This window comes from Drosophila takahashii, chromosome 3R (genome assembly GCF_030179915.1).
Source record: "Drosophila takahashii strain IR98-3 E-12201 chromosome 3R, DtakHiC1v2, whole genome shotgun sequence".
In the NCBI taxonomy this organism is placed as follows: Eukaryota; Metazoa; Arthropoda; class Insecta; order Diptera; family Drosophilidae; genus Drosophila; species Drosophila takahashii.
Window position 1 is genome coordinate 39,167,446 of NC_091681.1, and position 24,653 is coordinate 39,192,098.

The following is a 24,653-nucleotide window of genomic DNA, read 5'->3' on the forward strand; positions in this document are numbered from 1 at the left end:
GGCGGACACACGGACGGGTCGGTCGGTCATGTATGACAAGCAATTAGTGTGCATTGAGGTTAGTCGAAAATGGCTTTGCGGTCTTTCTGTCTGCGTGATTATTTTGCATATTCGCATTACTCATACGCCACGTGTGCCGGCCAAGTTGAAAGTTGAGTGGAGCCGAGGCATCTTGAAAGGCGAACCATCGAAATGCCTTGAGAGGCTTAATTGTTATGGCTCCAGCTTCAGTCAGCAGAAAGCCAAGCCAAGTCAAGCCAAACGGCTAACGGAAGTCATGGCCAGAAGACAAACAAACAGAGCGATTCTGCAGCATCATGGGAAATGCTTAGCCAGGCAAAAAGCTTGGCCACAAAAAATACAAAATACGAAGGGAAAAAAATAACTCCGAGGCGTCCAACCACAAGTGTCATATTGCCGCCATGGTGATAAAGCCAGCTGCGAATAAAAGGGGCATAAAAAAGGCCGGGGCAACATTTTATACACTCTGTGCGCTGACCAGTAGCCCTGAGATCAGCGAATTAAAAAAATAATATATAGATGTGGAGGACGGACGAAAAATGAATCTTAGAACGACAACCGGATGTTAAAGTTTATGACGAAAGGCGACAAATGCCGAAGGGTTGGCAAATATCGGACTATGCAAAAACAGCTTTTCCTCTTTTTTTTTTGGAACCCCCAATGCGCCGAGATAGCGAAACTGTTACACTTAATCGATACGCTTCAACGAAAAGTCAACCCAAAGCCAAAGCCATCATAGTGGTTGTACACTGGGAGAAATTATGGGAAAGATCAGTTGGGTTACGTTGCACTTTTTAAACAATTAAAACAAAATCAATGTTTTCCTAAAAATAATACAAAAATTAATTTAAGGTATATAAATAATTTATAAAAAAATTGAATTGAAATTTAAATCTGAAAACTTTAAAAATTATTAAGTAAATTTTAACTGTTTAATATTGAACTCTTTTACTAATTTCGAAATCTATAAAATTCATACCACATGAAATATTTTGTTTTTAAAGTCTCTTGGGTGGCGTCATTTACTTTTTGTGCTGTGATTACAAAAAATAGTTGTTAGTTTTCTGCTAAAATAAAAATAATATTATTAGTTGACTTTATACTTATTCAAAAATTAAAAAATAATTTTTAACCAGTAGTTTGGTTGATTAAAAATTGATTAACATTCAAAATGTAATTTGGAAAGCTTTAAAAACAGTAAGGAACACCCAAAAATGTAACAAAAATTTTCCACCGTGCAGTTGTCGCAGTCATCATCATCAGCCAAGCATGCGACATAATTGCGCGAGTTAAGGCAGCCCCTCCCCCTCGAAGCCCCCTCCTAAGAGCCCCCTCCCCCTGTTTCCCCCTTGCCAGTTCGCCCACTGCCCCCCATAGGCGGCTGACAGTCAACCCGCTTGAAATCAACCAGCAGCAAGAGAAACAACAGCAACAACATTTCAGCAATCCATCGGATCGCATCACAATCCAGCCATCCGTCCAACGTGTGGGAAACACACGACAAATCTGTTTCCCACGGTCTCGTAAAGTAGGCACACCGCACATATACATTTGTATAGCCATGGGACCCACAATTACCACCACATAGGAATATATACAGTCGGTAGTCGTAGTAGTAGGCTCCCTCGTGTCTCATTCTCGTTTTGTTGGTGTGAGCGGCACAGAGCAGCGGACTTCGACTTATTGGAGTTCTTACACCCAGAAAAATGATGGACAACATTTTAGGTCATGCATAGCCTAAAACATTTTAAATGGACTAAAAGTTCCTTTTTAGGTCATGCACAGCCTAAAAATTTAAATTTTTGGTATATTTGCCCTACTATTTAGGTCCCGTATAGCCTAATATTTTAGGTCATCGAGGGCCTTAAAATGAATGCATTTTACCTAAATAAATTTGCACGGAACTCTGATACCGTTCTAGCGACGCTATAATTCCCAACCAGTTATAGCGCGGCTTGCATGGTAACCCACTTCGATCGTTGAATAAAAACAGCGATTTCACTGCTGAACAGTGAAGCCTCCTCGCTCCTTTTTGTGTGTTGGCATAATGACGACTTCTTGAATACTAAGCCGACATTGACCTCGAGTTAGCTATAAATTTCTCTGTATTTACTTTATAATATGAAACATTTTTCAGTACAAATTTTTAGGCCAAATAAAGCCTAAAATTTTTTTTAAGGCAGCCAATTACCTAAAATCTAGGCCAAAAATTACCCCATTTTAGGCCATTAATGGCCTAACATTTTAGGTCATACAACCCTAAATTTTAGGCCATTCAAGGACTTAGCTCCAGTTTTAGGCCAATTTTACCTAAATTCTAGGCCATTTTTAGACATTTTAGGTCATTTTTTTTTCTGGGTGTAGACATTCTGAAAAAGTTCTTCGTGTTGAATACATATTCTAAAACAGTTATGATATTATTTAATCATTATTCCAAGCATTTTTATCGTCGAATGCCTATGCCTCAAATCCAAAAAAGTTTAATCATAAATGTTACCGAATCAGGGCAAATATCCTTTTCAATTTGTAATTACTGTAGCATACTTTTTGAAGATCACTCAAAAGTTCCAAATCAATTTTAGATAAGAGAAAAATATATAAAATAATCCTCAGTTGATCAATTAATAAAGCTATCTTACTGTGACCAAAAAGTGGATTAATTTTAGAAAGAAATTCATTAAGCTTATCAATTACATTAATCAATCAGATTAACTAATAATGGTTAGATAGTATGAACGCTTACACTTCAATGGATAATTAGACTTTAAAATTAGAAAATTCTATATAATCGAATATATTTGGTCGCAGAAAACTATCTTACCACACTTAGATGAGGATCAACAACTGATTCTGTTATTACAACCCCTACAATTTCTTAAAAACCTATTTGTATTGTTAATACTCGATTGCAATTCTTTAATAACTTTTTTTTTAATGGTATTGTTTTTAATTTTAGTTTTATTTGGTAACAGAATAATATGTTTGGACCCCAATCAACAAGTATAATTCCGAACCTGTGGACCACTGTGCCCCTGCAGACGGTGACGGTCCAACCCCCATCGATGGTCTACAGTAGCCTCTCTTTGTGCCGCTGCCGAGCGCCGAACTACCGAGCTACCGATCCGCGACCGAAAAGAGCCGAAGTGGAACTCGATCTTGGGCCCGAGAGCCCAGGGAGCATGTGTGTGAGTGATCATGCGGGAGCTTTGTGGCTGGGAGAGCACGATCCCCGGTCTCCGGGAGAGCCCGTCGTGTCATATAAAAGTAGGGCTGGGAACTAGTTTGGCACTCATTTCGTAAAAGTGCCGCCAGTCGAACGCACCGCTGACGGTGGAAAGCGCAACGCACGCGCAACTCTCGTAAAAATCAAAGAACTAAAACCAACCAAAATCCCCAGTGATAATGTGCAGTTGAAAGTCTAAATATAAAACAGAACAATCCTTAAAAACACACACGCATAAAGAACACCCAACCATGGTCATGGAGATGTCCAAAACCTATCAGTACCGCAAGGTGATGAAGCCCCTACTGGAACGCAAGCGACGGGCCAGGATCAACAAGTGTCTGGATGATCTCAAGGATCTGATGGTGGAGTGCCTGCAGCAGGAGGGCGAGCATGTGACCAGGCTGGAGAAGGCCGATATCCTGGAGCTCACCGTGGATCATATGAGGAAGCTGAAGCAGCGCGGAGGTCTCTCCCTGCAGGGGGTGATCGCCGGCAACAGCCCACCCACCTCCACCAGCACCGCCCACGTGGAGTCCTTTCGCTCCGGCTACGTCCACGCAGCCGATCAGATTACACAGGTCCTGCTGCAGACGCAGCAAACCGATGAGATTGGTCGCAAGATAATGAAGTTCCTATCGACGCGACTAATTGAGCTACAGACGCAGTTGCTCCAGCAGCAGCAGCAGCAACAAGTACCGCCAGCATCAGGACATTTGGGATTCCCATTACTAGGAGGTTATGGACCGGCGGCCGCCGCTGCCGCCATTAGTTACAGCTCCTTCCTGACCAGCAAGGACGAACTGATCGATGTCACTTCGGTCGATGGCAACGCGTTATCCGAGACGGCGTCAGTGAGTTCGCAGGAGTCCGGCGCCTCGGAGCCCGTCTGGAGGCCCTGGTAATTGGGTCTACGCCTGCCCAAATCTAGACCTTATCCTTAACATTATAATCGCAAACCCAAAAAAAAAAAAACTGCAACAAGATCCGTTGTCTTCCAAAGTAAATCATAACAACCTGAGTTAATTGAGGTCGATTTTCCCTAATCGATTTCTAAATGGTTTTGAAATACTTTTAGTCTTAGTTCCGATAATGGTAATTTGTAAATTGTTTGTTTTATTTCAAACTGTGATATCACTAAAGTACGATGATCAATCAATCAGTGAGTAAAGATATATATTCGAGTGCGCTATTTTCCTACTGCAAGACGCTTCCTAAGTTCATTAGTTCGTTGCGCTCTCTTCATTGTTTAGATGCCTAACTTAAGCTTTAAATAATTTATAAATGTTAATTTATGTTAAGTTGAGAACGAGAAATCAAAAAATAGACTACCCAAATAAAATAAAACAAAAAAATAAAATTGCAAAAGTATACAATTATTTTTTGTATTGGTTGGGAATGGGGATTTTCTTTGTACTTCAGATTTTCAGAACAGTGTTTACGAAATAATTTGGTACAAAAAACTATACAAATGTACAATAGTGAATTGTAAAAATCTGAAAAAGATTTGGCTTTGTATTTTGATTTATAAAATACTTTTTAAAAATGTGTTTTTATAATTTGTTCTTTTAATAAATTTTTGGAAATTAAAACAATTCTCGTATTCAGCAATCAATAAATGATCTAGAAGAAATCTATCTCGTCCGCCTCTTAAATTTAAAGTAGCGTTAAAACTCTGATTTCCCATACGATTTTAAGGTTTTAACCTTAGTATTTTTTCCAAAATAACTTTTCAAGATAATTAAAAAAAAAATCGGGTCAACTCAATTTTCTGTGCAAAATATTCGTTGTAATTTAAAAACAACTAAAGTATTATTCAAGCATACTTAAAAATTACGCATTGTTTAAGAGAACACTTTTATTTATGGACCCAAAGTCACCCATTTTGTTTACTGCCCCAATAAATTACCTTTAATTGGCATGAAGATGCATCACCCTCAATGTATGCAACACATTTCCGTCTTCGACTCTGATTCATTCACATTTCACATAAGCAGATCATCTAATTGGACCCTGTGTTTTCTTCAACCGATCTGATCGGGCAATCAACAGATCCTCTACCTGCCCGAACCGAAAACTGGTTGGAACTGCAGCCAAAAATCAACAGGCCAAGCAAACCAACCCCCGACTATCCTATCTTCACTACCTGCCGGCAGGTAAATTGATCAACAATAAGACCAAAAAAGGTTCAGGATCGAATCGGATTAGGGTCCGCTCGTTTTTCAAATGAGTCATGCCAATTAACAAAGGACTTCGCTGCCTATTTATTTTCTGTGTTGATTTGTAAACGGAAAATCGTTGGAACAAAAGAACAAATTCCTATTCAATTTTTTTTGGGAATAAATGTAATAGAATGTTTGGTAAAGATAACCGATTTTAGGCAACCCCGTTACCATATAAAATGTTTAAAAATGATTGAATGAAAAGCCACAGAAGTTTCTTTTAAATTGTATATATATTTTGATTTGTTTTTTTTGTAAATGTTAAGTAAAATGTATCACAATTTTTGTAAAGCTGAGTTGATCGGCTTGCATGTTAATTTTTGTGGAATGTGGTCAAAAATTAACGGAAGACGTTGATTAAAGCTGGAGATCCAATGGAAGACATGGTTGCTGGATGATGCAGGATGATGATTCAGATGATTTCTTAGGCCTGAACCCAACGATCCTGGGGGATGGCGATCTCGTTGGCGGTGCTGCAGTAGAGGGGCTCGATGAGGTCGTTATCGGCTGGCAGATCGGAGACGGCGGTCCAGAAGAAGGTGCCGTGGGCGGTGCGGACGAAGTGAACGGGAACGGTGGGCAGTTGCTCGAGATCGTAGTCCTCCATGTCGCAGGACTGGGACAAGCGCTCGTTGGCCTCGTTTTCGCAGGACTCGACGGAGGCGCAGATTGAAGCGGATTCCAGATCGGCGTTGCGGCTGTTCTCCATGGATTCCAGAGACTCCAGGGAGTTGGCCTTGAGGGTGTTCTTGAGGTTCTGCTCCTCCTCCTCGACGCGCTGCTTGAAGATCTTCTGGAGGAGTTTCTTGACGCTGTAGGACAGCTTCTTGTTCGACTTGATGGTCATGGTGTTGGAGTTGGTGTTGCTCTTGTTCTGGCACATGATGTTGTAGTAGAGAGATGTTTGCTGTACGAAGCGTTGAGCTCGAATGATGTCTGATCCTCGGATCCTCGGCCTTTTATACCCGAAGGACCGCTGGAGAAACCCAAACCCCGAGCAGGTCACAAAACACCGAGTGTGGGAAACTACAAGGATACGTGTCCCGAAAAATCCTATAGACAGAGAATATACAGGCAAGGCAACAACAAAAACGGCAGGTGTGTTTTTTCGAAAAGGGACTGCATCGGCATTAACCTGCCTGCGTTGGAGTGTGACGGCATGTGGTGCTGTTTCACTCGCACCTGCTGCAGGTATGGGGAATTTTATCCTGCTGCAGGATCGTGAGAAACGAGACTTTCTACCAGTTCCCACAGTTTCGCTTCGAAAGGATCGGATCCTTTTTGAAAAGGAGTCTCGTTTTTATTTTTTTCCCATTTTCTGCCGATCACTTTTGGTTTTTATGTGCACTTATCTTATTATCTTATGGGAGTGCGAGCGGGACGGGGAGATGATGGGGAGCCGGGGGCGGGGGAAATCCCTTTTCCATTTCTCGAACACGTGTGCAGCTCGAGAACGTGGGAGAATATTTTCAATTTTCAACGCTCGAACGGAGGCGAACAATTAAGTGCCCGAAAACCAAAAAAGATCTCTGCATAGCTCAATAGGCAAACAATCCAGAGAATCTAAAAAGAGTAGGGGGCATTCCAGATGAGGGATCCTAAATGCGCTGTAATTTGAAATTTATCAAATTGTATGTGGAGGCGAGGCGTTGCCTAAAAAAAAAGAGATGGGAATGGGGATGGAGGACAAGGATCGTCGACGTCGAAGGAGTTGCTTTTAATTTCTGTTGCTGATGGCACACAATTAGCAGGGGACCGATTCTTAAGGATGGTTTGGGTAAAAAAAGGAGGATCACGAGGACGTCGCTGGAGGAGCACACGCACAGCGAGCGCCTGTCCTTTTTTTGTGCGGTTCCTTCTCGTTTTTTGTTTTTTTTTGTGGATCTTTGATGGCGCGTGAGGCGCTGAAGCCAACGTTTCCCAGGATTTCTTTCTCGGCTCCCTTTTGGATATCTCTCTGGCGTACTTAATGGCTGATTGTCCCTTGACTTAACCATAAATATTTGGAACCCGGTGTGAGTTGGGACAAATTAAGCAGGGATCCTCGGTGAGAAGTTGTAGGCTGGCGTTAACAGTTCGTCCTGGATCTCAGGATCTATTGAACTGCTGTGTGGAGGTGATGATGATTATATGGTTGCCTTTGTTGGCTGGGTGGGTGTGGTAACAGATCGATGAGTTCAAGTGAAAGGATGGGATAATTGGATTTATTGTGAGATGCAATTTTGATCATTTATTTCCAACAAAAATAAGAGCTAAAATAATACTTTCATTTTATCATGATTTATTGTTAATAAAACAATACCTTTCATTACATTACCTATTCTACTTTTTTATTATTTTATTTAAGTTTAATAAAAAAGAAAAAAGTCCTTGAGAATATATTATAATAACAAAATTTTATACCGAACCATAATTATAAAAAATTATCGCACCTACAATCCAATTGCCAAAAAATCTAAAATAAAATCTGAAAAGTATAAAAATGGTCCATTAAAAAAGTTGATACAAATACAACACAAAATTATGCCATCCTTTAAAATCCACTTTGATTTTTTGCTAATCAAAATTGTAAGACTTTATTATATTTTTTCCTACTCAAGTCTCGATTAAGTCATTTGAAGAGCCCAATATGTCAACAAAACAAACTAAAAACTGCACAAAGTTTTCTGATTAAGAGCTAAGTCCATTTCTATAAGGTCCCTCCCCTTATTAGGCTACAAAGTATCTTTGATAGAGAGGTAGAATATTTCTATAAAATCCCCTGTGTTTTATCGCAACAAGAGCTGCCTCCAATCTTTTCAATATCCTTTGCTGGATCAACAGTCCCAAATTATTGAATTACTTCTTGGAAACTGACCTTTATAGCCTTGGATTTGGATTTGGATTCTCGTCCAGTTCCACGTATCTCTTTTGGTTGACTCATGCTACCGCATTATTTTCGGCCTTATTATGCACGGATTGTGTCGATCTAATTGTGTTTTGGGTCCTTTATTTTTACTTTTTTTTGGTTGACTCATTGCCCCCAGATTTCCTTTTTTCGATCGTTGTTTTTTCTGTACTTTATTGTGTGCCCACGTGTGCAGGGCCAAAACAAATAAAAATAGTTAACCATTTGGGATGGGAAACCAAAGCCCCGCTGGGGGTCTTTAAAATCTTGGCTGCCCCTGCAGTGGTTTTTTCTGGGTTTTAGGTGACTACTGTGGTGCCTTCTTTTTCTCCTTCACTTTTTCTATCTTCCAGGGAAATCTTTGGACGAACACGTGCACTGATTTGTTATCGCAGCCCGATCATTTAAGGTTCCAAAACTGTAGATTAGCCCGACGCACACAAAAGAGTATAGGAGAGGAGAGAAAAAATAAAATAAAATAAAATCAACCTGACCCTGGCAGTCCATTGTTCACCGGGCCAAGTGTTCAAATTCAAACGGGGGGTGGGAAATGATCGTGTTTGTACACGTGACGACCTCGTTTCGCTCGCAGCAGGGTGTTACAGTCGAAACTGCGGCCCCGTCACGTCCCTCGATCTACCCACCTTTATCTATCCGACTAACGATCCACCTAAAAACCCATATATGTATACCATACCATACCTATAATGCGGCAACGTGAGCAACTTGCAAACGTGAAAATTTCACACATGTGCGTTGCTTCAAATGTCAGCGGGAAAAGCCCACCGATCATTGAGGTCTTCCCTTCCTCCGCAGGTCCTGTTACACTGGACAGGATAGTACCGGTCAGGACCTTCCACACCCACAGGACGACCAGGGAACCAGAGGATGTGCTAACTGCCCGAATCTGTTACGGTATTTCCGTTTACATTTTTCGTGGTCAACAGTGTGAACATCAAACGAGGCGTGCGAAAAATTCCGTTGAACGAAAGACGATCTCCACTTGAGCTATAAGGATGGGATGAGATATATCCCTAGTCAGTACCATGTGCACAACAGTTAGCATAACAATAACAAGGACTTGGTAAATAGCGTATTTTAAGATAGAAAAGCATATTGAATTTTTGATATCCTTTAAAAAATCAGAAAAGAAAACCAGAGGTTATAAAACTTTAAGTAAAATTTGAAAATTGAGAAAGTTAAACAAAGTTCTATAATTATTTTTTATGTTTATAGATCAAGATTTTGAATAAAATCGTTTATATATATGAATAAATTAGTGTTTATCTAAAAGGAAATTATCATTTAAATAAAAAATCTAATTGTTAATATAGAAAGTAAATTTATAAGAAAAAGGATATGTTAAAATCCGTAGAAAATAAAGATAATACTTATTTGTAGATACCTAACTAGAGGGTATTACCCGTATTTAAATCTGAATACGATATGGTGGACCTACGTGGCGGTTTCTTTGGTTTTGTAATGATAAAATAACACAGACAGTGCAACACATGTGGGGTCCTTTGGATCATCGGATTACACAGAGACATCGCACTTGACACGAGACAGCGCGACATGTCTTTTATGCATATTTGGTTTTTATTTTTTAGTTTACAAATTGGTATGTGGCATATACAATGCCATTAATGCGGGAGGCGAGTTCCAGGAAAGTCGATGGCCATTGTCATTGTTGGTTTAGGATATCACAACGGAGCCTCAAGGAGTCCCGTTTTAGTTCGATCCCCGCCCATCACTCAGCACGCACGTGCAGTGCACAAAAGGGGTCGTAATTGACGGTTTAACTCGATGGTGCCCGGAACCTCCCCCGGCTGACAAAGGGAACATAAAAACCAAAACGATATGTGAGCCCTGTCCAGGGGTTCGAGGGACATTCAATATGCAGATTCGATAACACCCAGCAACACGTGCAACACCACAGCGGTGTTAAGCTGTTGATCGAGGCGTAGACAGGTCTCAGTATCTTTTTTTTCTTTTTTGGTGTCTGCCCCTCGGGGGCGTCGCTTGGCCAGGGGTTTGTCTGGGTTTACAACTCGAGGACCTCCTACTTGGACCCGGGGGAGTTTAACACTCCGCCGAGGAGGTCGGTTCGAACCCAGCTGGGGTGTCACGCACAGATCTTGTTTAGATTGTTCATCAGGTGGGGGGAGGGTTATCCTAATGTGTGTTTCTTACACATAAACTGTGGAATTATTCTAATGAATTGATCTATTCAACAAGGGGAAAACATTCTTCAACTTCCCCCACACCATTCGTTTTATGCCTAACAATTCTATCATTTCTGGTACATTATCCACTTAAAGGCACATTATATTATCTGAAACGATTTTTGGAGATAGTTCAACTGTACTTCGAGGACATATCTAGAAAAAAGAACACAAATATCATGGGGATACATCCTAAAGTAACTTAAAAATTAAAAAAGAAATGTGTTTGCTGAGACAAATTGTCCAAATGTTTTTTTTAAATATTAATTAGTTGTAGACAAATGTTTATTAATCATTTTAAAGCATCAACTATTTTTATTTAAGTATTCGAAGTTATAAAAATAAGGATGATATGGTTATATTTGTATCATACCCATATCATAATTTGATTTTACTTTTTTCTTTGGCTAACAATTACAAAATAAATAAATTCCTAAAAACAGAAGAAATCCAAAACCAACTATAAAATTCATTGGTACCTTGTTTCCAAAAATGCTGTGATATATTAATAATATTTTATGTAATACCAAATAAGTAGACCAATTTGTTTAGTTTTTTATGTTTTTTATTTTATAACTATTAAAGCTGTTGTGTTGTTTTCTTATAGTGTAAATCTTAATAAACTATTAAAGCTTGAGTTGGGCTTAAGATCTAGGTAAAGCTGTTATCACAGTGTTAACGATTCAATTGGAAGACATGATTCGTTGGTAGCAGGATTTGCTAGTGGAAGACAGGATTCGAAGTCGCTGATGATTTGCTAATGATGATTTAGCAGTTGGAAGACAGGATTCGATGTCGATGTCGCTGATGATGATTTACCAAGGGCGCCACATGGTTTCCTGGGCTGGCTTGGGGCTGGCCTGGGATTGGGAGTCCTCGGAATCGCTGTGATAGCCCGAGGAGGCGGGGCTGAGTGGGCGTGCGGATTGCACTGGGGTCTGGACAACCTGATCGGCCTGCAGCATGCGCTGGAACTCGACGCCCAGGTGTGTCATCACCGTCTTGCCCACATCCACGCTCATCGCCGGGGTGCAGGCCATCACGCGGGAAATCTCGCTGACGGCGTTCATGTAGCCGTTCTTGAAACTATCCATGGGCAGTGGGGAGACCGGCGCCTGCTGCTTGACGACCTGTTTGCGCATGAAGACGAGGGCAGCCTCCAGCATCTCGGCCTTGTCCATTCGCAGGATGGCATCGTCGCCCTGGAACTCGGCCACCAGTGTTTTCAGTGTATCCAGGCACTTGTTCATGCGGGCACGTCGCTGGCGCTCCAGCAGAGGCTTCTTCACCTTCAAATAGTGCTGGGTTTTCGAGACGAAAGCGGTGGAGTTGTTGCTGTTCGACTGAGGAGCCATTTTGTTCGATATTTTTGTGGAAGTATAGTTTTGTAAATGAGAGAGGAGCTGTGTATTGCTTGCAGGATGCTGCTCGAATGATGCTGGATTCCTCGACTGCACAGGTTTTTATACCCTCGATGAGAATCACGAGAAGGTCCTTGCTGGAGGACCTGCTACCTGCGAACCCTGCCTGCCAGCCGTAGAGATCTGGAAATCTTATTGCTCTGCGCTGTGCGTGCGTGGGAAAGGAAACCGAATTCGAAATCGTTGCTGTGCAAAGAATAAGAGTTTCCTTGGCTCCCTTTTGTGTGTTTTATTCCCTTCAATTGTCTAGCCATCGAGGAGTGTGGGTCCTTCGTCCTGGCGACGCTTTTGTAACTGCAATTAAACCGTAAAATGCTGGCCAAGACGTGGGAACGTGGTACACGGAATTGATAATACCAATTGTCTGCGACAAACTGATTCGGTTTGGGCCAGCCAGCAAATGAAAATCAAACTCGGTAAAATTGTAATTGTCTTGTTGTGGCTTACTGATCTTTGGTGAGTTCGAGAGGAAAGGAGGAGGATCGTTTAGAGCCTTCAGGGGATCATTGGCAGTTAAATGAATAAGTACGGGTTTTTATCTGTTCGAATAGTCCTCAATTTTCAATTATAAATTGATTATAATTATAATTATTATCGATATATTAAAAATGAAATAAATTGATCTTTAATTTAAGTGGCTTTCTACTCCTTTGATATCATTGAAAATGTTATTTAATATCATTGTTAATTAATCTCCCAAAAATCTAAATAATATTTCAACCGAAAACAAATATTTAATTCAATTTTGAAAACAAGCATTCAGTAAACCTCATAAAAAATTCATTAAACAAAAAAAAAGTTCTTTGATATTTTAAGGACTTTTTGTCTGCTTTTGTAACAATTCTAATATCAAATTAAATCCATCAAATAAACACAACCATAATTCTTTTAGATTTTAAGTACTTTGTATCTGCTTATGCAAGTAATTTTAGTATCCAACATATAACAAACAAGCACTTAAATCCCTTTTCTAGTCATGGTTTTTTGGGGACCCTTATACCATAAATCCTGACCCAATGTTAGGTCGATCCCCTTGCGCACTCCCGACAACGACAGCAACAACAACCCTTAATGCCTCAACCCCAATCCCTATTCCAGATCCAATTCGAATTTCGGATCCCGAGAAAGTGGCAGTCACCTCTTGTTGTTGTTGCTTAGCTCTTACGGGGGTCTTTCGGGGTCTTTCTGGGTCTTTCGGTTTGTTTTGCTCGATTTTCATATCGTGAGAACCGCTCGAGACGCGTCGTGTGTTTCCCACGCGATGTGCACACCTGCCATTTAAGACGCTTATATGGTTACGATTACAGGCACGCATACAGACAGAGAAACAGGCACAGGTACAGTGAATACACAGAAGCAGCAAACCAGATGAGGGCACACATTTATCTGTCGGCACACATTTATTGCGCCGGCGCGACGCTTATTATCAGGCCCAAGTAGCAATCGTCGTGTGACTGACTGATGGACTGACGGATTGGCTAACTGTTGGAGTGGCAGACTGACGATCCGACGAACTGACTGACTGACAAACCATCTCATTACTGATTACTGCCTGCTTTACTTTAGTTTTTCACTCTTGTCGCCGTCATTGACGATTGTTTAATTTAAATTGCCAGTCGGCTACCAGTCGGCCAAGTCGATTCAGCCGGCAAAGTCGGGCTTAATGATTATGGCCGGACCCAGAGTTCCTCGGAACTTGTACGCAATAGTTATTTGTACTTTACGACATGGGCTAATTGAACGAACGCACCCGCAGAAGAAGTTTAACGAGCCGTCTGTCATTGATTGAAGTCGAAAACGAATGGAGAATGGGGGATACGACTAAGATTCAGCTTGTCAATGGGCAATCAAATCATTAATGTCTCCAAGGTGAGTGAGAATCCCGATCCCCGGTAGCCACTAACTGACAGCCGCTGGGATGGATTTCAATGATCCAATCCTTTGAGGGATTTATATTTATGCCGGACCACCAGTTTGGTTGTCAGTTAAATGTCGCCGGCAAATGTTTGCCCAGCCATAAATTAGACGCACGATAAGTGGACAATTGTTGTAGCTTGTAGCCGACATTAGCTCAGTGTCCACAGTCCGTGGGATGCTTAGAATAACTCAGAGTTAGACTCGCAAAAGAATGGACACTTCCTGGTGTTAATGCGATTGTTTTGGACTTAGACATATCATGGGAAAAATAGCCAACGAGGTAATGACTGTGGGTATGAACATCTTCACAGCTTTCACTAATTTTTGACATTACGATGACGGTCTGTGTTTCTTCGTAATTTTACTTACTAAAATTTAATTTTATTTTGTTCACGGTTTTTTCAGAAATATTCCAATCTAATTATAATAATGATACATTTACCATTACTTATATCTCCAATGTTCATTCTAAATTTTAAAGGACTACAATTTAAATAGACAATTATTTTCCTACTTTTGTTAAAGTACAATTTTATTATAAATTTTGTTTGGGTCTAAAAAAGATTCTGTCATCACTATTCTCATTTATTTATCATTTACTATTTAATTACCATATTGTGCAGTAATTAAAGTTAATTCAAAATATTGAAGCTTTCACAAAAAAGCCAATCTTGCCAATGATATAATTTTTAACATATCTATTATTTACCTTTACTTATATTAATTAACTAAAATATGTATTTTATTCATATTTGATTTAATTTTAATATTCTATTAGTATTCTTATTTTCTTAAAAAGTTCTTTAACTGCAATTATAACCCCTTTAAATTATCTCCCTATACCAATTCAATTCATTTAATCAGCTAAACCATTTGACATTCAAACACCATTGACTCCCCTCAAGCAATCGACCTGAAACCCACTTTATTCGCAGCTCGTGCCGAGGAACAACCCTCGATAACCAACCCACCTCCCTATTTTCAGCCCACAGACAACAAACACTCCAAATTATAAGCCCATATAACCTGAATTAAAACTCTATTAAAAACGCCACCACAAATGAAAGCACCTTGCTCTGGCGAGGATTATTCCAAACACGTGACTGACCCACGCTCCCAATCAGAAGCGGAGGAGCAGCACTTGTCCACCGCCACGCGTCCTGAGCTTTCCAGGCCCAAAAGCAAACATCAATCAGGTGGAAAGTGGAAACCCAGAGGCGAAGCAAAGCCAAACGCGTGACCCAACGGCGGGCGAAGCAATTAACCAAAGTTGCAACTACAACACAGCAGCAACATCGGCAGCAGCAGCAAGTGCAATATGTGTCAAAAGGGGCAACAGCAACAGCAACAACAAGAAACCACCACCAACCATCAAGGCAACGAAATGAGCGGGGCTGTGGCCTAAATTGCAAACAGCTGCCACTCGAACCGTGGGATACTTTTTCCCCTAGCCTCAGAAAAGAAAAAAAAAGAATATCGAGATATAAAACTCAGGATAGGGGAAGGAAGGCCCTTGCTGTCGAACCTTATCCATGGGAACCACAACTGCTCAACGCTCTCAATATTTATTCTTTATTGAAACGGCACAGCAACAAAAAATGAGGATGGTTTCGGAAAAAAGAAGGAAAAAAATTCAACAAGGGATGGGGGCACCAAACGAGATTATCCTGCACGTGTTGAGCTTGCTGCTGCTGCGAGTTCCTTGCGCTGAAAGCGTGGCAGGCGAACGTTGGTTGGGTTGATACTTTCGGAACTCTGCCACTCGGGATGATATGATATTGCTGCTGCTCCTGCGCGGAATTTTGGACATGTGGCAGGCACATGTGGCACTTGTTATTCAGTTGGGTGGGTGGACTTTTGGGTGGTGGTGGTTTGCCGACTATAAAAGCACTGCACTTGCCATCAGCCCACAACAGTTGCCATTCGCAAACCAAAGTGTAAAGAACTATAATCCCTAAAAAAAGAAAACATAAAATCATGTCGAAAGTGAAGAACTTATTGGCCAAAATGCTGCAGCGTTTTGGCAAAAACCACTCAAATGCCGACAGTCAGCGATACGACAGCCTGGAGGAGATTGCCCAGAACCAGGCCAACGAGAGGATGCTGAGGGAAACCCAGGGGGGAATGGAGGAGGAGCACCTGGTCATCTGCCTGGAGACGGCGGCCGGCAGCTTCTATTGGCACTCGCAGTAGCAACAGCAACAACAAGGAGGAGGAGCAGCAATCTAAGTGGAATGATTGCTGAGAACCAAATTATCAGCTATAACAATTGCTGGCAAAAGTCAACAACGGCAATTATAGTAAACACAGAAGCGGCAGCAGCAGCAACTCAAGTTGCAACAGGAGCAACAGCAGCAATTATTATTGCAATGTCAACAGCAGCATCTCAAAAAGCATCTCCAAAAATTCAGAGCTACAAACAAACTGCAATTTTTATCGCAATGCGACACCTCAAAAAAGCTAAAAACCCTGAAGCAACCGCAACAAAATCTACAATAACTTGTCAACCAAAAAAACAGTAGCAGCCACATAAACTATAACAATTGCAGCAATGCCAACAGTAGCAGCATCTCAAGAAATCACCACAACAATCGGATAGCAACAACCAACCAAAAACCGGTAGTTAGATGAATGAATAATACAAAGCATATCATCATTCAATGAATGAATGAATGGAGCTGTCAACGGACTCGATTGGAGCAACAAGTATCCAAGTGGTCCTATTTCAAAGGATCCAGCATCCTTTCCAGTTGGTTAACCTCGATATATAATGATGATAAACATAAAATAAATGTGTGATATAAACTCAAGCCAGTTAGTTTAGTATAAATGTTATTCGATTATAAGAAATTTAAATATAAAGCGAAAATTAATTGAAATTATTGCTGTCTGTTTATTGGGTTGATTGGGAAATGGGAAAATCAAGCCAATTGGATTCTGTTTAAACAGAGAAAATCTTTTAAGCGGCTTATAAAGTATAACTCAAAAAAATAATTGTACAATCTTTAATTAGATCTATTGTTGACTTAACAAACTTAATTAATGTTTGTTGTAGATGGAAAACCTCTTCTATGCCCACAGGTCTATGAAATGTAGTAATATTATATGTAACAGCCATTATAAATTATCTAGACCAACTAATTGACATTTTAAAAATTTATTTCATTTAAAATAGTAATTTATTCTATAATTTGTCTATTAAAAATCTTACGAAACCAAATGAAAATCAAAGCCCGCATATCCGGGCTTTCGAAGCTAATCGCAGCAAATGATAATCACCGCCCTGTCATTCCGCACAAAATGATAATTTCCTGTCGCCAATTCTCAAGCTTGAAAAAAAAATTCCACTCTTTTTTTTGTGTAATTTTTTGCATTTCATTCGATTTTATTGCGCATGCGTGGCGCGCAGCAAGCTTCTGGTTGGTTGGGGCCCTTTAGCTTTTGCTTCTCTGAAGCTGCTCGCTTCTGTCGCGCGTTTGGCGTGCCAAGCATGCGCACACATATTCAATTACACGGCAGCAACATCAGCGAGCCAGCAGCAACATCAACAGCACAGCAGCAACACCAGCGATTATAGCGATGCATTGACAATAAGCCAACCCCGTTGCGTGCCCAAATGGTTGCCCCTATTTAATAAAAAAAAGAGGAAAAAATAAAAACAACAAAACCCCTGGCCATGTGCAGCTCGAAAAATTTTCTCACAGTCCGGAGTCGCCACAGAAAAATTGTAACGGCTTGTTGTTCAGCACACTCTCAGCACGCAGCGCACACACACTTCCTGCCACATCTACATCGTTTTTTTTCTCCGAGTTCTCCAAACCGGCCACGTATATTGTTTATATAGTTAACGAATGCGATACATTTAATCTTTAGTGTGTGTCAATTTGCCGTACAGTCATTTAGTTTGCATGTCCCCTTGTCGATCCATCGAAGAAACCATCCCTTTTTTCCGTCTTTGGGTCTGGGATCTGGGATCTTCTGGGTCCCACGATGATGATGTCCCGACGTGAGCAGGAATACCATACGCATATCGTATATGTGTATGCCACTTAGCGATCCCCGAGCCGAGGAACAACAACCCAGGAATCGAGGGCCCAAGTGTTCAACAGAAGCTACAATTCAGCATTCATAATTGACAAACAGCCAGGGGGAGCGAGCGAGATGGCAGATATAGGGCCCACGATGGACAAGAAAAAATTAAATAAAATAAAGGGCAGGTGGTAGTTTTTTCAGTACTACCCGTGACTCGCACAAGCAGCTCGGTCAGATTTACAGTGGTTCAAGTGGGTTTGGAATTGGGTAAAAAATCTTCGAGGGTTGATTTTTATTAGGTCCTATAAATTAAAATTGTAAAATGAATCCCTAAATGACAATAATACTTTTTAAATGGTTTTCAAAATTCTAGAAAATATATGTAGGCAGTATTTCCACACCTCCTTACCTTCGATGATATTCTGTTTTTGGAAATGCCAGCATTTGGCATAGTCTCAGAGTTAACCTGCCTAGAACACCTTCCACAAAAGTTACTATATCTCACACATCTGTAAACAGAAAATCCCTTTAATAGTGTTCCTGTCAAATTATACCGTATTAACCTTTACGAACCATATGTTCTTCCAAGATTCAGGTTCCCACGCATAGCAAGTAGAATTACACCGTATCAAGTAGAAAACAGACATCGAAAAGTCCATTAACACTGAGTTTGAAACCTGCAGGGATACCTTCAACAAAAGTCCTAAAATTTCTCACTTCTTCGGTTTGGAAAATCCCAAAAACCACATTCCAATGCTCACATTTCCACAGTTTCTAAGAGAGATTCCTAAAATTACCGTAGCAAGTAGAGACAGCCTCAAAAATCCACAACGTACAGAGTTCAAAACCTGCAATAAATACCTTACACCAAAGTCCTAAAATTGCACACATCTTCGATTTGGAAAACCCCAGAAACCAAATACGAAAACTCACATTCCCACGGTCTGTAAAATAAATTCGGAAATAAACCTAAGCAAGTTGAAAACAGGGTTCCAAACCAGCAAGTCCTAAAATTGCACACATCTTCGATCTGGAAAACCCAAAATCCCCAGATCTCAAATTTCGAAAACTATCCCTAGCAAGTAGCTAACAGGATGCGTAAAATCCGTATACCTTAATTTTCACCTAGTTGGGAAAGCCTTGAAATTGTCATTCAAGCAGGCAAGGGAACCATGGAATTTCCACATGTATTTCATAGGTTTGGCCCACTGTGCCATGTGCATAAGGGCTCGAAACTCGGGGATCGGAGCTCAGAGCTCGGGACTCGCACACGGACTACCTCCGATTATAACTTATAACACCAACGAGCGAGAAAAATCTTGTGGGAAACTTGAGGGCAAAGTGTTTCCCACGATTCGAATGTCAGTGGAAAGGAAAACAGAGAAGCAGCATGTGCAACCACCGTCGCACCACCAACACCACCACCACTGCACCATCGCATCTTCATCCCCTGCCGAGACTCACTAATGCGGAACAATTGGGGTCACCATAATAGTAGTGAAATTGGTATTCTGAGTTTTTAGGGAAGGGAACCTGGTATTTTAATTACTTATTATTTATTTTTAATTTTAGACAAAGTACAGAGAAATAGTTTAATACCTTAGTTAATTCCTAAATTTAAATTAAATAAATTCCAAATTACATATTCCATTAAATGTAAAATATTTATTATTTTTGACAATATTTTCAATTTTTTTTTAAAGTCTTTAGACTTTATGTTGAAACATTGGAATTAGTAGTTTCTAAAACTTTTATGTAGTTTGGAAAAATCTTGAATACATTTATTGATATCAAAGTAAAGAATTTAAGACGTTCTTATTCTACAGACCATATTATTCTGAACCTGGCTGTACACCAAACTTGTTTGTGAAGAAAAACCCACCACCGAAAATGCAGGCGAGAGGATCGTGTCCCAGTGACTGAGTGAGAGTAATTTGCTCCGCAGGTGGTGGTTCTCCAGGGGCTTCACTACTCCAGTCTCTTTCTCATTTCTCTCTTTCTCCAAGTAGCGTGCGCTGAGCACGAGACGCTCTTGCTCTCCTGAAAATCGGCACGTGCAGCTATAAAAGCAGCGGTAACCGGAGACGAAGGCAACATTTCCAACGCAATCGTCGTGCAGTCAACATCTCAGGATATCCATTCCTTCAAAAAAGATCGAAGAAAGAGTTCTTCAACCAAACATTCTTCAAGTTCCCGATACTCACAAATAAACAAGCAAATACAATGGCCACCAAATACGAGATGTCCAAGACCTATCAGTACCGCAAGGTGATGAAGCCTCTGCTGGAGAGGAAGCGTCGTGCCAGGATCAACAAGTGCTTGGATGAACTCAAGGATCTGATGGCCGAGTGCGTTTCCCAGACGGGCGATGCCAAATTCGAAAAGGCCGACATTCTGGAGGTCACGGTGCAGCATCTTCGCAGGCTGAAGGAATCCAAGAAGCAGGTTCAGGCCAATCCCGAGCAGAGTTTCCGTGCCGGCTACATTCGGGCAGCCAACGAAGTGTCCCGCGCCCTGGCCTCCCTGCCCCGAGTGGATGTGGCCTTCGGAACCACCCTGATGACCCACCTGGGCATGCGCCTCAACCAACTGGAACAGCCCATGGAGCAAACGCAGTCGGTCAACACTCCCCTGAGCATCGTTTGCGGCGGATCCAACTCCAGCTCCTGCTCCAGTGCCAGCTCCTCCTGCTCCTCCATCAGCCCCGTCTCCAGTGGCTATGCCAGCGACAACGAATCCCTGCTCCAGATCAGCAGCCCCGGCCAGGTGTGGCGTCCCTGGTAAATCTAGAAATAGGACTATATCCACTTTAAAGGACTGAAATCCCCCGGATGGGCAACAACGCAATTGGAACAGCCAGCTTTAGAAAAAATGCTTTACAATGATCCTCATTTATTTTGTTACGTTACCAAGTTTTAGGTTTCTAAGTTAAGTCTGTGATAGGGCACGCTTTAATCAACTTTTGTCTTAACTCAATCAAGCAGAAGTCTGTTTTTTACACTACTTTTATACAAATGTTTACCAACTAAGAGATCTCAAGAACACAAAAAAGAAAAGAAAAGATACAAAATGAAAACAAATTAAATACAAAACAAATATGAAACGAAATTGTACAAACATCTTATTATTTGGGGAACACTTCTTTTACAGCACTCTTTTCTAATAGGATAACTTGATCCTGAAGGACTTTTGGAAGCCTTTCTTAGCCAATAGGAAGTATGACATCCTCTAGGCTAATGGACAATGGAATTTCTCAAAAATATCTCTTTTTTAATTACTCTTTATTAAGAGAACATTATTATACAATTTTTTTTTATATCTTGCACAATATCCTAAAGTTAAACACACTAAATATTTACTGCGTACATTTTTTATATCCCATAAAATATAATTATCATATGCACTAGATAATTTAATACCTACATGTGTAAAGGAATGGACTTTTTATAAATTATATTCATTATCCCAAAACCCATCATTATTTTAAACGAGCTAAATTAATAATATGCTGCAATAACAAGTTCAATATAATAAGGAAAACATGATAAACTGATGAGCTCTTAGTTATAAAGCATGTATTTATTATTATAAAACCCCTACCATCTTGCAATCTCTCAACTTGGCTCGATATTAAATAAATTGATCCTTTTAACTATGACACCTGTCTGATAGTAAGAAATTGGTTTATCTACAAACAAACAAATACATCTATTAATATTAAAGTAGGCATTCAAATGAATAACTTAAACATTCCCACATATTACAAGCCAATTAGAAAGATATGTGACTATCAACACGATAAGTATCAAAATATAGCATCTTTCACTCTATTGTATTCTATTGTTGACCGTTTATAATAATCAATTAAATTGGTCCTCAAATAAAATGGCAATTAGAGTGTCGAAGAAAGGTAGAAATTTCGGCACACTTCTAAACCACTCATCCCTATTATATTTGCCCCTATGTAAGATCTTTAAATGCGTTTAAGTATTTCCTTCTGTGTTCATCAATCAAATATGATCATCTATTGGGGGGTTGGAAGGGAGGTACATGCATAACATAGGTAGGTAGTTGAACCTAAACCTATTTACATCCTATTAATTTGTGACTCCCTAAGAAGTGTGAACATCCCTGCCTATTAAAACAATCAATGAAATGTGACTTTACTACCTATGAAGTCTCCCAAGACATGTACCTATCCCCTGTTCAATAAAATTAATCATGAAAGAATTATAATATTTTAGGGGGTTGCAAGGGAGGGACATGATTCCCTTAGGTAGGCATCCCTACAAACGGTAAACAATTCCTTCTAGTAAATAAATCCCAACCCACTTTACATCTTGTTAACCTTTGACTCTTAAAGAGCTGCAGGAATTGTTCATATCTTTTGCCTATCGGAAATCAACAATGGAGTATTACTTGACCATTTATTAATTGCTTATTTGTGTTGACGGGAAAGTATATTAAAAAAACAAATTAACTTAACTAAAGATTCGGTAGCAATGAAATCAAGTGACATATTATAAGGCAGTTACAAATGGTTGAGGATATACCCCATACCATCTATCAGTTCTAGTATCACTAAATCCTTTAACGCCTCTCCCAAAAGATTACCATCATTAAAAGTACTCCAAGGAGATAAGCCACATAACCCATTTAACATATGTTTTTCTAATAAGTAAATCCCAAAGTACTAATCAGGTGATTAATGAAAAATAGCCTTCCACCTATTAAATGCCAATTAGGGAGTCAGATACATGCCACAGGTAGGCATTCCGGCACAAGACTCACCCAACTTCCCCCTGATCGATGAGTACTCAACCTCGTCCACGAGTTTGGCACGCGGGGCACACTTTCTGCGCCCGTTTGACCCACGTCCCCCTGCCAACCACCGCCAACCACCCAATAACACAGGGATCTCAGCGGAGGCTACCCAAAACAGCCAGCAACAACAACGGGCAACCAATCGACCCGGCACGAAGCCAATATGCCACATCCACTAATTGTGTCCAATAAACACTCGTCGACGGGGCAGTGTGGGAACGGAAAGAGGATCTCCTTTTGGATTTGGGACCAGGAGTAGGGGGCTTATGCCATCATCGTCTGCAGGCATTGATGAAACAATAAGCGAGTAGATGGCACGGCAGGATAACAATGAAAGAGCAGCCCACGCACAACCAAAGTCTCCTGCGATCCTATTTACCCACATACCGGCTACGTACTTTCCCATTCCCATTCCCAAAAACAAAAACAAGAACAAAAAACGACAGGATGAGGCAGTGAAGTGTGCATTAAGGATAATAACACCGGCCCAGAAAGCAATGCGAACGGCCAAAAACAGCGACAGCTGCAAAAATGTGCCCTGATCCTTAAACTCGAAACGAAACGAAACGAAACGAAACGAAGCGGAGCGAAGCATGTGGCCAAAAGGGAAAACAAACGAGAAAAAATTGTGTGAGAAACTTACTTTCAGCTCGGTTCCCACGCCACGAGCCACAAGGATTGTCCTCCGTCCTCCGAAAAATGCAGCTGTTCCTGCCGCGAGAGAGACGGCAAGAGAGGCTCTGAGCAGTGAGAGCGAAAGAGAGGCAAGAAAAGGTGCGTATCAGAGGGTGGATTTCGAGGGCCCAGGGAGCTGGTATAAAAGGGCGCTCCTCTGAGGAGCAGAATATCACTCACGATTCCGCCATCGAGCAGGCAACAACCAAGCCGAAAAAGAAAAAATTTCTAAAATATTTTCCAAAAATACGTAAAACAAGCCAAACCAAAAAATGGAATACACCAGCAAGACCCAGATCTACCAGAAGGTGAAGAAGCCTCTGCTGGAACGCCAGCGACGTGCCCGCATGAACAAGTGTCTGGACAACCTGAAAACACTTGTCGCCGAACTGCGAGGAGACGACGGCATCCTGCGCATGGACAAGGCCGAGATGCTCGAGTCGGCGGTGATCTTTATGCGCCAGCAAAAGACCGCGAAGAAGGTGGTGGAACAGCCTTCCCTGCCCCTGGACAGCTTCAAGAACGGCTACATGAATGCCGTGAACGAGGTGTCACGTGTCATGGCCTCCACACCTGGCATGAGCGTCGACCTGGGCAAGTCGGTGATGACTCACCTGGGACGCATCTACAAGAACCTGCAGCAGTTCCACGAGGCCCAGACCGATTCTCAGCAGCTCTCAATGGACTGCTCTGCGATGGAGAAGGCACCTCTCAGCCCCGCCTCCTCGGGATATCACAGCGACTGCGACAGCCCCGCCCCCTCGCCACAGCCCATGGAACAACAGCCCCTGTGGCGCCCCTGGTAGAAACTAGAAAAAGGGGTCAAGTGGTAGAAAAAGGCAATGGTGATATATGGAAGAACCAACCAACAACGCATCTGTGATAGCCCAACTGTGATGGCAACCAACTAGCAAAATGATAAACAATTAGCAAAACAATTAAAACAAATATAAACCAATTTAAAAGAATTTCAAAACAGTTTACTTCTTTGGGTTTTTGGGATGGGGAAATTCTACCTTTCAGCACTTATTTCAGGCCTTGAGTTGACAATTGGAATGGTTACCTGTAATGCCCAACAGGAGTTATCAATTATCTCCACCACAACTGGGATGAAGGGTCCGAGAATAATTAAAATAAAATTAAATTTCGCGCCAACTACACTTACTAAAATTATTTATTCAAAATTAAAAATGTAATTTGATATAT

At 40.9% G+C, this 24,653-nt stretch overlaps 6 protein-coding genes across 6 annotated transcripts; 4 read left to right on the forward strand and 2 right to left on the reverse strand.

The window, feature by feature from the left end:
- Positions 1 to 3,324: 3,324 nt before the first annotated feature.
- On the forward strand, positions 3,325 to 4,612 carry E(spl)m3-HLH (Enhancer of split m3, helix-loop-helix). Its single transcript, XM_017155866.3, has one exon. The coding sequence runs from the start codon at positions 3,496 to 3,498 to the stop codon at positions 4,147 to 4,149; it is 654 nt and encodes a 217-aa protein (XP_017011355.2). The 5' UTR covers positions 3,325 to 3,495; the 3' UTR covers positions 4,150 to 4,612.
- A 1,068-nt stretch (positions 4,613 to 5,680) lies between these two features.
- Positions 5,681 to 6,349, reverse strand: E(spl)m4-BFM (Enhancer of split m4, Bearded family member). Its single transcript, XM_017155887.3, has one exon. It carries the CDS (start codon positions 6,347 to 6,349, stop codon positions 5,891 to 5,893), a length of 459 nt encoding a protein of 152 aa, XP_017011376.2. The 3' UTR covers positions 5,681 to 5,890.
- Positions 6,350 to 11,176: 4,827 nt separating this feature from the next.
- On the reverse strand, positions 11,177 to 12,410 carry E(spl)m5-HLH (Enhancer of split m5, helix-loop-helix). Its single transcript, XM_017155883.3, has one exon. The coding sequence runs from the start codon at positions 11,931 to 11,933 to the stop codon at positions 11,394 to 11,396; it is 540 nt and encodes a 179-aa protein (XP_017011372.3). The 5' UTR covers positions 11,934 to 12,410; the 3' UTR covers positions 11,177 to 11,393.
- A 3,427-nt stretch (positions 12,411 to 15,837) lies between these two features.
- On the forward strand, positions 15,838 to 16,134 carry E(spl)m6-BFM (Enhancer of split m6, Bearded family member). The gene has a single exon (XM_017155886.3). It carries the CDS (start codon positions 15,894 to 15,896, stop codon positions 16,107 to 16,109), a length of 216 nt encoding a protein of 71 aa, XP_017011375.1. The 5' UTR covers positions 15,838 to 15,893; the 3' UTR covers positions 16,110 to 16,134.
- Positions 16,135 to 20,048: 3,914 nt separating this feature from the next.
- On the forward strand, positions 20,049 to 20,733 carry E(spl)m7-HLH (Enhancer of split m7, helix-loop-helix). Its single transcript, XM_017155876.3, has one exon. It carries the CDS (start codon positions 20,172 to 20,174, stop codon positions 20,730 to 20,732), a length of 561 nt encoding a protein of 186 aa, XP_017011365.2. The 5' UTR covers positions 20,049 to 20,171; the 3' UTR covers position 20,733.
- A 2,948-nt stretch (positions 20,734 to 23,681) lies between these two features.
- Positions 23,682 to 24,415, forward strand: E(spl)m8-HLH (Enhancer of split m8, helix-loop-helix). Its single transcript, XM_017155882.3, has one exon. It carries the CDS (start codon positions 23,720 to 23,722, stop codon positions 24,251 to 24,253), a length of 534 nt encoding a protein of 177 aa, XP_017011371.3. The 5' UTR covers positions 23,682 to 23,719; the 3' UTR covers positions 24,254 to 24,415.
- Positions 24,416 to 24,653: the final 238 nt, after the last annotated feature.